This window comes from Triplophysa rosa, linkage group LG9 (assembly GCF_024868665.1).
Source record: "Triplophysa rosa linkage group LG9, Trosa_1v2, whole genome shotgun sequence".
NCBI lineage: Eukaryota > Metazoa > Chordata > Actinopteri > Cypriniformes > Nemacheilidae > Triplophysa > Triplophysa rosa.
The window spans coordinates 5467908-5482686 of record NC_079898.1 but is presented as its reverse complement, the minus strand read 5'-3'; the positions used below and the strand labels follow the sequence as shown (position 1 = coordinate 5482686).

At 37.3% G+C, this 14779-nt stretch overlaps 1 protein-coding gene across 2 annotated transcripts in view; it reads right to left on the bottom strand.

Moving 5' to 3' along the window:
* The window catches only part of csmd1a (CUB and Sushi multiple domains 1a), a 480783-nt gene that overhangs the window by 128006 nt on the left and 337998 nt on the right, over positions 1 to 14779 (bottom strand). For both annotated transcript variants that reach the window (XM_057341293.1, XM_057341294.1), the window contains exons 9-12: positions 14647 to 14771; positions 9028 to 9149; positions 3205 to 3308; positions 2883 to 2995 (exon numbers count right to left, since the gene is read on the bottom strand). In XM_057341293.1, coding sequence (XP_057197276.1) covers positions 2883 to 2995; positions 3205 to 3308; positions 9028 to 9149; positions 14647 to 14771 — 464 coding nt within the window. The remainder of the gene's footprint in view (positions 1 to 2882; positions 2996 to 3204; positions 3309 to 9027; positions 9150 to 14646; positions 14772 to 14779) is intronic.

The following is a 14779-nucleotide window of genomic DNA, read 5'->3' as shown; positions in this document are numbered from 1 at the left end:
ACTTTGTATTTATACAAACACACATGCATATATTTAAGAAAAGTATACAATATTTTTTATAAATGTTTATTTATCATTTAAATTATTAGTAAATATCAATAAATACATCTAAATATTTCCCAAATATATGTATGTGTATGTTTTTGTGTTTATAAATACAAAACGAATATACATAGTACACAGACATATGACTTTTTTTGAAACCAAAACTTTTTAAACAAAAAAATCATTCAACCTGTGAATGAATAATGCCTCACCCACAAATTGGTCAGGTTTGGCATGAAATAGGTACTACAAAACTAACGGGTCATAATTATCATTATTATTATTATTTAGTTATTTATTTTTAGTAATTGATTAGTAAGCACTCCTTGGTACTTTTTATTATTATTTGTATATGACAGTTAAAGAGTTTTGCTGTTGTTACATGAAAAAGAGCATAAAACTAATAAATTCCCATTTTGTGTGACACACAAAAAACACATGAGACTGTGTGAATAATGATTAAATTTTCATTTTTTGGTGAACTATTCCCACAATGGCTAGTTCACACTGTCACTGCAAATTCCAACAAACATCAACAAACTCCAATGTTTGTTGGGTTTTGGGATTGATCCACTAACCATATTGGTATTTTAAAATACCAACAAGGGCCAGAGTAAAAATGACAGTTTGTCAGTTCTCCAATATTTAAAAATGCCATAGCTTCAGCTTCTGAATGTGTGAAATGTTGGTGTTTTTGGGCCGTGTAAACCGGCATTAACTCTTTAGAGAAATGCAAGAGTTAGCGCTGGTTCACACTGCACCAAACACCAACCAGTATCAACACTTCACACAACACTGGGTATGTCCAATAAGATCACGGTTGATGACCACATATTGTTTCTGTGCAGCTGCTGTTCAAAAAAAATCTCTGCCAAACTGAAAACTTTTAAATGAATGTGTGAAATGATGTATTTGAGTTTGACATGTACAAGGCCTCAAACAAAATGTCCCACCAGTGAGTCCCGGTGGATGTGTTGTCAAACATGACAACGTGACTAGAAGCACAAGTGTGAAATTGGGTTTACACAAAGTTAATTGGGTTTGTGTCATTGTGCAGGGCTATCCAGACAGTGAGAATTGCTCAATTGTGAGGTTACAGTTCAAAGTGAAGAGCGTCTGGGGAAAAGCTCCGTTCTGAGGTAATAAACGGCACACTTTAGAAAAACAAGATGAAGGGGAAAAAAAAGTAAGACGAGATGATGAGAATATAAACAATACATTCATCTTATACAATCATGTCAATTAAATTGGATGTTCTTCAGTGGGCATTTTATTTAAGCTGTATTTATGGACACCGTTGATGCATTTAATCGTTTTCCTTTAAATGACTCCATTTGAATAAACGTGGAGTCAGAAAGCCAAGATCACATTGAAAATCCTTAAAGATCCTATTGAAAAAAATGTGTTACTGTACAACCTGAATTAAAAAAATATTTAACATTTTTGGTTCTCACTAAACAAATATAAGCAAATGTGTGAAATGTTTTATGTTAACTCATTTGTACGAATGCTTGAATTCCTTGCTTTCGTTTATTCTACCTAATCTATTTGCAATGAAGCTATACATGTTAACACAGGAATAGTTTGATAACATGAACTTTTAGTTGTACTTTTTAATCTCATTGTTAATGTTTATTTCTACATATAATTTTAAAGTATCATTATGAACAATTATAATAATGAACAATTTTATAAATTAACAATAACCAAAATTCATAAATTAATTTAAAAATGTGGTTAGTGTGTGACTCCTAATACATTAATGGTCATATATAGAACTTTACTGTAAACTGCTACATGAACTTTTATTTGTACTTTTTAATATCATTATTCATGTTTATAAATATAATTTTAAAGTATCATTAATTATGAACAATTATGATAATGAACAATTGTATAAATGAACAATAACCAAAATCCATAAATGAATAAAAAGATTGTGGTTAGTTTGTGACTCCTAATGCATCAAAAGTCACATACAGAACTTTACTGTAAACTGCTACATGAACTTTTATTTGTACTTTTTAATATCATTATTCATGTTTATTTCTACATATAATTTTAAAGTATCATTAATTATGACCCATTTGTAATATTGAACAATTAATAATGAACAATAGTATAAACGAACATTAACCAAAATCCATAAATAAAAAAATGTTAATGCATATAGAACTTTACTGTAAACTGTAGGTTGCATCACAACTCGATTGTCGTGGCTAAAATAATTCATTATAACAATATTACAGCAACATCTATTTAAATAAAATAAATGTTAGTTTGGGGTTTCTCTTGATTTAGCCAATGAATCGCACTCAAAATGCAAGTGTAGGAGACAATATTATCATACTGTATGTGTAATATTAACACAATTTTGATAATCATCACAGATATTGACAATACCGATATACTGCGACACCCGTAATATTTGGACTTTTGAAACACACTGTATGCAACTCTTCAGTCCTTCAGCTGATCATTCAAACTTACTGCACTTTTTTGAAGGCAGAAAATATGTCTTCGACTGGACTGGCAAATGTTATATGCAATATAGATGTGTATTGCCAAACGAGCCTAAAGTATCCCTTCATCATTTTCCGGCAAACAGAGTATTTCAAGCAAACATGTCTGCACAGCTCCTCCATTTGCCCTCAACTTACATGGTGTTTAGAGAGTGGTATCATACATTTTGAGAATAAAAACCACATTGATGTTTCTGGGAAAGACCGTTTACTGTCCTGCTTCACAGGACTTGACATTGGACTGAAAATGACCCTAAGAAAGAGAAAACCAGCAGGTGTGCATGGCTATCAGTCCCAAACATTGCTGTGACATACCTTCATATATGGCTTTAAAACCCTGCGATCCGATGGTGTCGTCGGACTGCAGATGAAGCCACATCTGGTTGCTCATACTGACAATCAAATCTGGCACGCTGGAGCCAGTAAGACTGCGAAAAAGACACAAAATCCACATTCGCTCTTTGATTTGTGTATACACATGGAGCTGGGTTTATACTATATGTGCCTCCTTCACTTGAAAGAAAATAAGCCACTGTTATTCTATGGAGCATAAAGAGAGTTAGGCGTGGAGGCGTTGGTGAATGGAGGGAGATGCGTGTTCAAGGTTTAACATAAGAGCGCTTTTTGGTATACTTACACATAAAGGACTCTTCGAGCATCCCCTATCTTGCCACCGTCGCCGACAGTTAATGTGTCATACGCCCGCTCGAGATCAAACTCTTCAAAAGCCAGCTTGATGACCTACACAGACAAAGAAGTATGATAAGAAACCATAGACCATCAAATTGAAGCAAAAAGGCCCCATTCGCACAAGCCGATTCAAAGAGAGGTCATAGAAAAACCAAAAGGGAACATCATGTCAGGTTTGAATACTCACGCATTCGAGAGTGAATGTAAAAGAAGCTATGGAGGAGCAATTAAGTCATTTTAATTCAAGAAATGTGAGACTTTTGGTATTCTGCGTTCACTTGATGTGAGGAAAGAAAAAGGTGGCTGAACACAAACTGGATTCGCGGAGAGATCGCTTAGAAAGGAGAATTAAAAAAATAAAGCTTAATTGGGACAAACATCCTCACATGTTTTTAATGGGGCATTAAAGAACCATTAGTCTCATCTATATTCTATCCCGTCTTTAAATCCGTCTCAACCGTAAACACAGCAGGTGACACACTGGAGACACACAACGGAAAACTGTAAATATGACACCAGGGGGCATTTTTAGACAATAAAAGACAACAAAAATGTGTTACACAGCCAAACAGTACTTATGGTACAGACGTTTTAAAAGTATTTTAAACGTTCACTAGTTCGTATGCGAGTAGCAAAAAATTCAAGCAAGCTGGCATGAGGTTTTTATCAGCTAGAACATGATGGTTTTAAAAGAAAAGCATGATCCGGCGACAAGCTCCTGACAAGCAATCTGTATAAAAAGTCAGCGCTGATATGGTGTCCTTCCCTAATCGAGATGCCTAAAATACAGGCTTTTAAATTATCCTGTCAAAGATTATTTTTTACAGAAAGCTTAGCAAGTGGATACAAACAGCACTCATGGTCTACATAAACACATTCAGAGAGTAACAGGGCATCTTAGCCATTGTTCCCTGCACCGGCTTAAAAGAACTATTGATTTCTTTATTTTACACAAAAACTAAAAAAGCCTGACAGATGCCTCAATGACTCCGCTTTGCCGTCGACTTTCTCTGATGCTATTCAGAAATTGCTAAATGGTATGGTTTCGTACTGCGTTTGTTTTCATCCGGAAAAAAAATGTGATAGTGTTTACATATCACGTTCAGTGCAAAGTTCCTTGCACGTGCAAGGTCGCACGTTCTGCGCGGAGCAAAAACATGTTGTGCAAAAAGCAGTATCAACATTTGGGAGGGAAAAGTATAAATAATGTGATAAATTCAAAAAAGAAAAGAGTTACAGACATGCTTAGAGCAGCACCGAAAATAATGTCCGTTTCAAAACATACAACAGCTCACAGAGGTCATGTGTTGTTAACCAACTAATATTAAACAATTATATAACATATCACACTGGTACAGACTGTTCATTCATTATCATTGCTACTTTCACAATAATCAACTAATAATTAGAACAACCATTAAAACTGTGAAATAACACAAATCAAATTTATAGACGCCATCACAGCTTTTTTTTAATTAATTCAGTAATCAGCAGCTTATCGCTCTACTCATGAGCAAATGACCCTCCTCCATCCCCAACTCCACCCCACGTTTACAATCGAACTAAAATGTTGTAAAATTTAAGGGAAATTTAAAAATGAACTAAAAGTGCAGTATACTGAAAAAACTAGTAGTGCACTTGTTGACTGCTATAACACTATAACAAATTTAATCATTCCAGTTCTTGTTATCAAAAATGAATTTTTAAAAATTAAAAAATGCTTTTTGTAGGTATACTACAAATACAGTAGTTGAATATGTACTTCATATATTTTCTACATGTAGTTTAGCTGCAATAGTGCAATAAAGAAAATGTTCTGCATCAGATGACTTTTATAATTGATTTATTTTTTCAAATATAATTTCTGATGTAAAAGACGTGCAATTCATCCAGTGCATGATTATTGGGCTACTCTTCGTCCCCTGACATTAACATCTTTTTTTTCCTTTCTAAAGCTTTCCTGTCCTCTTAAGCAAACCACGACTTCGGCTATTGGTTTAATTTCAGAAATTACATTCATTTTTTCTATACAGCTCTACACTTAAAAGGTCCATGAATGCAAATAACGGCTTACATTCACATTTACATGTATGCATAAGGCAGACTTACATTGCATTCCATTATACATTTGCTTCCTACATGTTAACCGTGATCTTCAACATCTCAACTCTCAGCCTTCAGCAATGGTGTGCCATCATGAGCAGAGTGAATGCAAAACCAGGAAAAAGCATCACATCTCTGGTGTGTGTGATAATGAGATCTTCCCCAGCCGACTGAATCATGGTGTTGACACCATACACGGTGCCTAGCCCTTCCCTGGCCATTTCATCAAAAGCAACAGGAAAGTGTACACAAAAAGACTGCTTACTTTCTTCTCTCGCTTTCAGATTCTCAGATCTCACCTCTGTCTGAATGAACAGACTTTCACTGGAGATCCAGCAAACACCAATCATTTAGACTTTGATACTTATTCGTGAATCAGATGTAAATCAATATTTTTTATAGATAAGGTGTTAGGGTTAGGGATAAACTATAAACTATACTTCTGTTTGCTAAGGCACCTGTGTGGACTAACTCCATACATCCATTAAAAGTAGGGATGCACCGATACCAGTATCGGTATCGGGCCCGATACTAAGCTCATGTACTTGTACTCATACTTGTAAAAGTGCACCGATACCAAAGACCGATACCTCATGTGACAAAACTGACAGAAATGTGTTGTGCAATTTGCTTTGAAAGTTTGTGAAAAGCACATAAAATTGTTTGAGGTGGAGTTGTTTGTAACTACGAAGCTATTCCATCTTTATTAGTCTCACTGTGTTTTAAAAAGGTACAGGCATCGGTAAAAAAATATCGGTACTCGTACTCGGTCTTTAAAAAATGGTATCGGTGCAACCCTAATTAAAAGTCACATGGCCACACCAGACGGTTAATAATATCAAAACCAAGTTATTTCTGAGAAATGATCTAGCAACATTTGTTAATACTGTAACTCTAATACAGTGACATTCAGGCAAAGTGCAACTTTGATGTTCAAATACTAAATATAATCAAGTGTGCTGTCCATCCATAATGCCGTTTCTTATCATTGTGACATACAGGTTGCAGCCAATCGCATGATGTCACAGCCCATAATACTCAGTCACTCTGAAGTCTTCATGCTATATAGTGACTCATGAAAAATGATGTAAGGAAGACAGCAGCAGTATAGCTTCAGGGCAGACGTTATTAAAGCTAATATGAACGGCGACACTAAATATTTGATCTAAAGCAATTCAAGCAAAAGTACAAAGAATTTGATGAGCTTCATTCGATGGAGTTACTTCAGAAACAACTTACAGTAAGGTGAAAAGTATATCTAACAGATGATGGTGAATCTTAGTGTTTGCAAATATTGACTTATTTTCATTAAAGAAATGCCAGGTGAACATAAAATATGGTATGGTTTGTATCGGACTGATGACTGCAGCCATTATAAGTTCTAAACGTATTAGCAGTCCTGCCATGTTCTGAACCATGACCTTCTCATCTGAGACACGCAGACCGAGACTGCATTTTTATGATATCCTCAGGTCTTAACATTCTGTTCTGAGAGGACTTCCCGTCTACTATTTTAGTTCTCGCCTATTCTCCGCAAAACTCAGCACTGCATTGATATATGCATGTAGCATTTACCTTGAACTTTCTTGAACACTGCAGAGTAAACAAAAGTATAACTAGACCTCAAAGCAACCATTTCTCCTCACAACCCTTCCAATCTCCTGAAAAAAAGCTGCCTTGCTTCTATAATACATTCTAGATAGGATGCCTTAAAGAAAATGCTGTCTAGTTAGGCAGCTCACCAGGATTTCCACAGAGCCTTTAGTGAAAAAAATAACACGCTGTGAAAGAAATTAAAGTCACATTTCATCATAAGATCAAAGCTTGAAACCCGAGTTAAAAACAAACCGCTTGTGACATGGCTGGGATTTTATGCGTCTGATAGCGAAGCCTGTTTATGATGGTGGCCAACAGGTACTTTCGATTTACTGGAATGTCACAAAGATTTTACAATAGTCTATCATCTGTATGACTAATTGTACACATCCAGTTCCTGAGGGATGGGTTTTAGAAACGTAATGTTTTCCTCAGCTGCAGTGCTGTAGGAGCTGAATCACAGACACAGTTCCCGTGGATGCTCGAGGGCTCGATGAGCACCCACCGGCAGAAACATAAACCCACGCCTATGACCTGAATGTTTAACAAATGTTTAACAAAACAATTTTTGGGGGATTTTAATGGAAACACATTTCAAATAAATCAGATCAAACAAAAGGACATTCAATATTTATGTGTCTGCTCTGAAAGGGTTGCTTGTTTTCTTTACAATCGGAAGAATCGTCCTTTTGACCAAACAGCCATCGCAGCCAAGCAAATTTAAAATATTTAAAGGGCTCATATGACACGCCTAAAACGAATATTATAGTTTGTTTTAGATGTACTGCAATGTGTCTACACGATTTAAGGTTAAAAAACGCTGTATTTTCCACATACCGTGCATGTTTGTATCTCCTCTTTGCCCCGCCTCTCTGAAACGCGCAGATTTTTTACAAAGCTCATGGCTCTGAAAAGCGAGGTGTGCTATGATTGGCCAGTTAACCAGTGCGTAGTGATTGGTCGAATACCGCAAGCGTGTGATGGAAATGTAACGCCTCTTACCATATTTGGAACATCAGGTTCCTCTACAATTGTACTGACAGGTACGCCCACCTTACTTGCGTATACATTTGTGCGGTCTTGTCAAATCATACCACGAACTGACGTAGATTTGTGGGGGTGTGGTTACACGAGGCGTTTCAGGCAGGTCTGGGTGAGCATTCGCTTTTAGATAGAATGCATCTTTTGTTCCCACACTTTCATTTTTGCAATTTTACGTTTCTAATACATGCATGGGCAACTTATAACACACCAAAGACACAGAAAAACACACACAGAAAAACACGCCATATGACCCATTTAATGAGCAAATCTTTTATGTTTTTTACTACTTTTTTGTGGAGTTAATGACCCAAGGAAAAGTCCTCTAAACCCTCTTTAGGAAACCGAATACCCAAATACAAAGGCCATTCAAAATACAGTAGCCTCACTTTATTTCTTATTTCAAGTAAACCAGTTTGAATGTATTGTGAACATTCAAAATATCACCCAGCCCTAGTCACAAGGAAAATATGATGTACACTGTATTATAACGTTATGTTTTACAGTAACTCAACAAGGTCACCCACACACATACAGTACATCCCACACCCCGCATTAAAATCTGCCATGCACAGATGCAATGCATGTTAACATGACCGTGTTTACACCACAGTAATTTGTTATTTTGACTGTTTTCCTTTCGTCTTAATTTAGCAAACACAGCGTGAGTGGCTCCCGCGGTGCACACTGAGGTCATACCGGATTGTGCCACCGTCACTCTTACCACAGAGCTGAAGACGTGTGGCTGAACCTAATCAATTCCAGAGACACTCCGGCCAAAAGGTTGACAATTATGCAAACACTGTGGACTGCAATGCAAATGTCCTCCCAAATTATCTTCAAGATTATTTTTGACATTTACGCAAGGATCCAGTCAATTATGCATCTCAGAGCCTATTCAAAAGCAGATCGTGTTTGGGATCGCCAGACTAAAAATGGATCTTAAGCGTGTTTTGCAGAGATTTATTTTCTAATGACTACTGAGTCTAATGAGTCAGACTTAGATTTTAGATTTAAATTACAGACGTACCTTCTCAGGATCCATCGCTGTTATGACCCACACGCAGTGTGCATTATTCTCGTACTGGACAGGGTAGTTTGGAGATGTTATCACGCCTTTAGGGCCTCGCAAATTAGAGCCACATGTTCTTGCTGTTAAGGGAGTAAAAAACAAACAAAATGAACGTAAATACATGATGCATGAATAGTCATTTCTGTTTGAATATTACATACAATACAATATCACTGTATTTGTTCTAAAAGTTAGTTACATTAGACCCATTCACATTTAAAACTAATCAAAATCCATTCGGGTTTAAAGGGCTTGCGCAGTAAAAACCGCAGAACACAAGCTTAAAATAAACATTGGTGTGGATTAGGGGTGTAACGGTACGCGTATTTGTACCGAACTGTCACAAGCTGTCACGGGGAAAATTCCAAACGAAGTCATCATTCCTATGCCATACTCCCTTCGAAGGGCAGAGCCCTTGGAGTATAGACTTTGGAATGAACAGGGCATTTACGTGCCATTATGTAGACGTTTGGAATGCACTTGGCAAAGGAAGCAACGTAATTTTCCTCATTATCTTCAGCTGGCATGTTCCCGTGACAACAAAGCATTGTGGCATAACTTAAGCATAAAACCAACTGTTTGCAAATGAACATACATTTTATATTTTAAAAAGTTTTTAAAATATGCTATATACTATATTTTAAACTTTTCAAAATATAAAATGTATTGTTTATTTGCAAACAGTTTTTATGCTATTAAAATAGTGACATCTGCTGATGGACACTATAGCTTCGTTGTCACATGAACATGCCAGCTGAAGATAATGATGACTATATTTGGAATGTTGCCCGTGACGGTTTGGTATGAATACACATACCGTTGCACCCCTAGTGTGGATGATAATATAGTTATCGCTATATGTAGGCGAATATCTGAGAATTGTACGAGCTTCTCAGAACCCTCATTTTGGTCAAATGTGTACAGCACGTGTGCTTTGTAGAGAAGGCAATCCCAGATTGCATTGCACAAATAAAAAACAAGATGTGGGAATTCTAACATGATGAACACACACATTGCATGCAATTAACATTTTACAGCATTCTCGTTGAGAAACTGAGATGTGCAACCTAATCAGGGCTTATATTTAATCACCCCACTAAAAAAAAAAAAAAAAACGTTCTGATGACGTCGCCAGTTCGTCTTCATTTGGTCACCGTGACATTACTTTGTGACAACATTCTTAGGACGTCTCGGCAACGTTCCATTTCGTACAGTATTTGCTAAAGTTCCAGAAACGTCGTAGCCACGTCCTCAAATAACGTCGTGAATTAATCCCATGGAGAACATTGTGGCGATGTGGCATACTGGTCTTCAGATACCTGGACACTGGTCATTTGATTAATGAATCTGGTAATATAGATTTATTATGTTATTATATGCCAAATTTATGATCAGAGTAAAATCTGTTATTGTCAAAACAAATGCTATTAATCCGACTTTTCACAGCGATTAAACTGAAGTTTAATAAGATACAACAATTAAAACTGCGTTTCTATTTATTTAATGCGCGCGCTTGTCCATGCTGATGTACAGCGCTGTGTTAAGTTTTATTAAACGTAATACGTTGTATAATACATTTTAACTAGAAAATTATTCAAATTATGCATAAAATTACATCTAATCACAAATTAATTTAATCCTCCATGTGAGGGACGATGTGTTTAAATAAAATTATAAAAACAATTTTAACTGTTTGGTCATTGGGACGTACTCGTCACGTCTCAGAAACGTTATTTGGTACGTTGCTGCAACGAATCCATTGGTCCGTTCCATTTACGTCTTCAGGAGGTAATCACCACGTCCCAGAAATTTCCAATGTTACGTTGTCAAGAAGAAATTGGGAATCAGAAAGTTACGTCGCTGGAACGTTATTTGGTATGTCGTGGCAACGAATATGGTCCGGTCCAGGTACGTCATCACAACGTAACTGTGTTAGCTGGGAATCTATTTAAGGTCATGCCTCAGAATAACTCGACTCAATCATTGACAGAGTCAGGGTTTTCCTCCAGTGTTTTACAGTGCCGGGGTATTAACTACTTCTCCCTTCTGTTTAGTCAGGGATTTTCTTAGACAGTTTCAAAGAGCACGCCCGCTCGAGGAGATTTGGATTGTGAAGAGAGAACGCAGCAAATACTGCACTGGATTCTTAATTTCACACAACTACACTGGGTTCTAAACGTGCTATATGCTCTGAACAAACAATGGAGTTAAATAAGCGTATGTTCAGTATTAACCTACAGTAGATGGAGATCTGGGGAACTTTAGTACAGCGAGAGTGTGCTTACTTTGTTTTTACTTCTATTTAAGTGCAACAACATAATCGGCAGATGAAAGCGAGTCAATAAAACTAACCACAGTGGTCACAGAAAATGCATTTGAGATGCATATTAATAGCAGGTGTAAACAGAGCTCAAGTTTAAAACCATGACTTATCACGCCGCATCTGGCATATACAATGACCTCCTTCACGGTCTCTATACTTGCAAATTGATGTTATAAGCATCACTTAATTACCAAAGTGGCAGTAAGTGCTAAAAGCAGCAGTCAAAATTGAGCTTATTTCATTTACAGGTCCAAAATGTACTCTCTTGGGGTTAATAAATCAGAAAGCTAAAGGGTCTTTACCTTGCCGCTTCGTACTCCCCCCACCCGAAATATCTTAGAAAGAGGGAAAAGAAGGCATTTAAGGCTTGTCTTTAAAAAGGTTATTTGGCGCTGAAGAAACAAAAGTGTCTGGATCAATCAGCGATGGGCGAGAATTGTGCAAAGAAATTGTCAAACATGGTTACTCCTCCGTCCGCTCGTCTGACACACTGCCTTATTTCATTTTGATTAATGTCATTTGGAGGCCTGTGTCCTCTGTGGCTTTCAGAACTGAGACACTCCAGGTCTCGTCTTAAGCGTATCTATCCGCGTGACCGCTGTGATGAGGCTTCTGGTATGCCGAAATAAATCTACATTTGGCTCTTGTTATGAAGCAGATGCACGAATTGCCTAAACCTTGTTGCATTGCTCTGGTCTGCATCCTAACCGGGTGCTAGGAGAAACGTTTTCGGTGACAAGCGGTCCGTCTGTGCACACAGAATGTAAAAAACTGTGAACTGTGGTGTGACGATCACAGCCAATGCGGAGATTATGTTTATTAAAGGCGCAGTTTGTAAAATCCGCAGCTAGAGGGCGCACATTCAAAACAGAAATGTTCAAAACAACAACATTGGCGTAGCTTAATGACGCGGCAAGGAGCGTGGAATAATGGGAACTGTCGCCTTTAGCTCCACCGCTAATTATCAATCAGACGTGAATGATTAATCACATTTATGAATGATGTCAAGTAATAAAGTTTTATAAATGTTGCGTTTGATTTTATCAAAATGACTTAATTTTATTACATTATAATGATTAGACATTTTCATAATTCAAAAAATTAACTATTTAGTCAGATGATCTAAAAACTATAAACTATTGCTTGTTCAGTAAATATATACATGACAAATTATATACGTGACACTTTGTCCACGAGACTGTTTTGTCATGGTTTCTACGGCAGTAAAAGCGGAAACCAAGGATAACCCCAGAGACTTTGTTAGGCCCGATTCACATCGAGCGTCGCCCCCTATTTGCGCACATTTTTCTAGGTGCCGTATTGAGATGGAAATGATTTAACTATTTGGAGTGCCGCGCGCGCACCGCGGGTCATTTGAAGAGAGAAAGAGGCACGACTCGTGTTTTCCGCACGGTTTTAGATGCGAAATGTGAATCGGGCCTTATAAGGGAGATGCAAGGTCTGGAGAAAGTGTAATGGCTTACACGAATCATGTGAGGCACCTCAGCCAATCATATAACAGCCTCTGGTCTCCTTTCCTGCATTCCGCTGAAGGTTGCAGGCTTTCCATCTAGTGTCTTTGGTAATGCGGATATGATGCCATTGCCACTTAACCAGTGACACGGACCGTGTCTGGCAGTCACCTGTCAATTTTCTCACAATTTACAAATAAACGTTTGCGATATTTTAAGTACTCAACTGAACAAAATATACAACACTGGCCTGGAGTTATTGGATATTTTACTGCAAAAAACTGCACCTTTAACGTTACATTGATTCTAAGCATGCACCAGTGTCAAATTGTAATTTTAAATATGATTTTGATTGGCTGTCAATGTTTTGTTGTTTATAAGAAAAAAAAGTGATCCCAACTATATCATTACTCTGCTTAGTTATTGTTATGGTTGTGGTGTGGAAGCACAGGCACGTCTGTAAGATGTCTGCTAAAGATCTGAAAAACGTGTGCTGCTTCAAAACATCTGATAAACATCTTGGAAAAAGATTTTAGATATATTCCAAATTATAAACATCTTACAGACATCTTCTAGACGTGTAAGACATTTGACAGTAAACGTCTCAGAGACATATTGCAGATGAGCAAACAATAAAAAACGTCTTGCAGATGTAAATGCATTCATCAAATAGTATGTATGTGTGCTATCAGGGTATCCTCTTAAATTTAGAGTGATTTTAGTACTACGTCTAGCATCATATTTATAGTTATTTTTCTTTGTGTAAACAGGCCTTTACAGCGCATTTACATCTTTTTACAATGTCCATTTGTTCAAATTTGGACTATAGTTATTTATAGACTTTTCTTAATTTGCAACTTTTATTCGCCAATTTCGCATCACATCATCTGATGACTCCTAATCAAAACCCTGTCAAAGTAAATATTTACACCCCTACGAAACGAGGCTGAATTGTTGCGGTCTGATAGCATGAAGAAGGTTTGATCTTGTTTTGTCGTGGCTTATCGCTTTATGGCAGTATAATGAGAGGTAGTGTTTGCGAAAGCTAGCAAAACTTTAATTAAAGCTGAAATTAGGCTTTAAATAAGCTCTCTTTTCTAGGTTGGAGGTTTTGTGAAATGTGGATATAAGCTCTGGTGAATGGCACTGAAAACGGCAGCACCTAATTAAAGCAAACATCGCTTCTCATTCATTTGCTTGATGGAAGTATCAAACAAAAGGACGTGGACAAAAGTGTACCGAATGCGCTCAAATTATTGGCACAAGAAACATCAACGCAGGCTTGACTCCAGAAAAAGCAGAAGTTTGTGTTCCAACGCCTCACGTTCCAACAAATATTTGAGTTCTTACTCGCAAACAAAACACTTCTAGATGCTGACCAGTGCCTCAGCGATGTGTAACCTAGGTGAGATGCCTTGCTCTTGATTTTTCTGAAATTGCTGTGCATTATGGGATTGCCTCGGTAAAGAATACATATGGTATTGTCCTATACAGTCATTTGAAGTGTCTTCAAAGTTATCTTTCTCTTTGAATAAGAATCTATGAATAACAGTCTACAATGTTGCTCCCCACACACCCATCTCGCAAAGTTTTGAGAAACTAAGAAACAAAGAAATTCTAACTCTAAAGCATAATTCAACCCCACTCCATGGCGCAATTGTTCCCGCTTGTGGATTGTGTGGCTTTCCGCCATGTGGTACTCATCTCACTTAACCAGATCTGACAACGTCGCCACAAAAAATGTCTCATCGGGGGGCGAAACAGACCCATATTTACACTTACTCCGACAGATAGGCCTGTGGTCACTCCAGGCCGCTAGAGTCTCTGTCACTCTCTGGCAAGTGATGCTCTTTGATCCCTGCAGCACGTAGCTGTCGTCGCAGGAAAACTGGATGCTGGCTCCGACCCTGTGGAA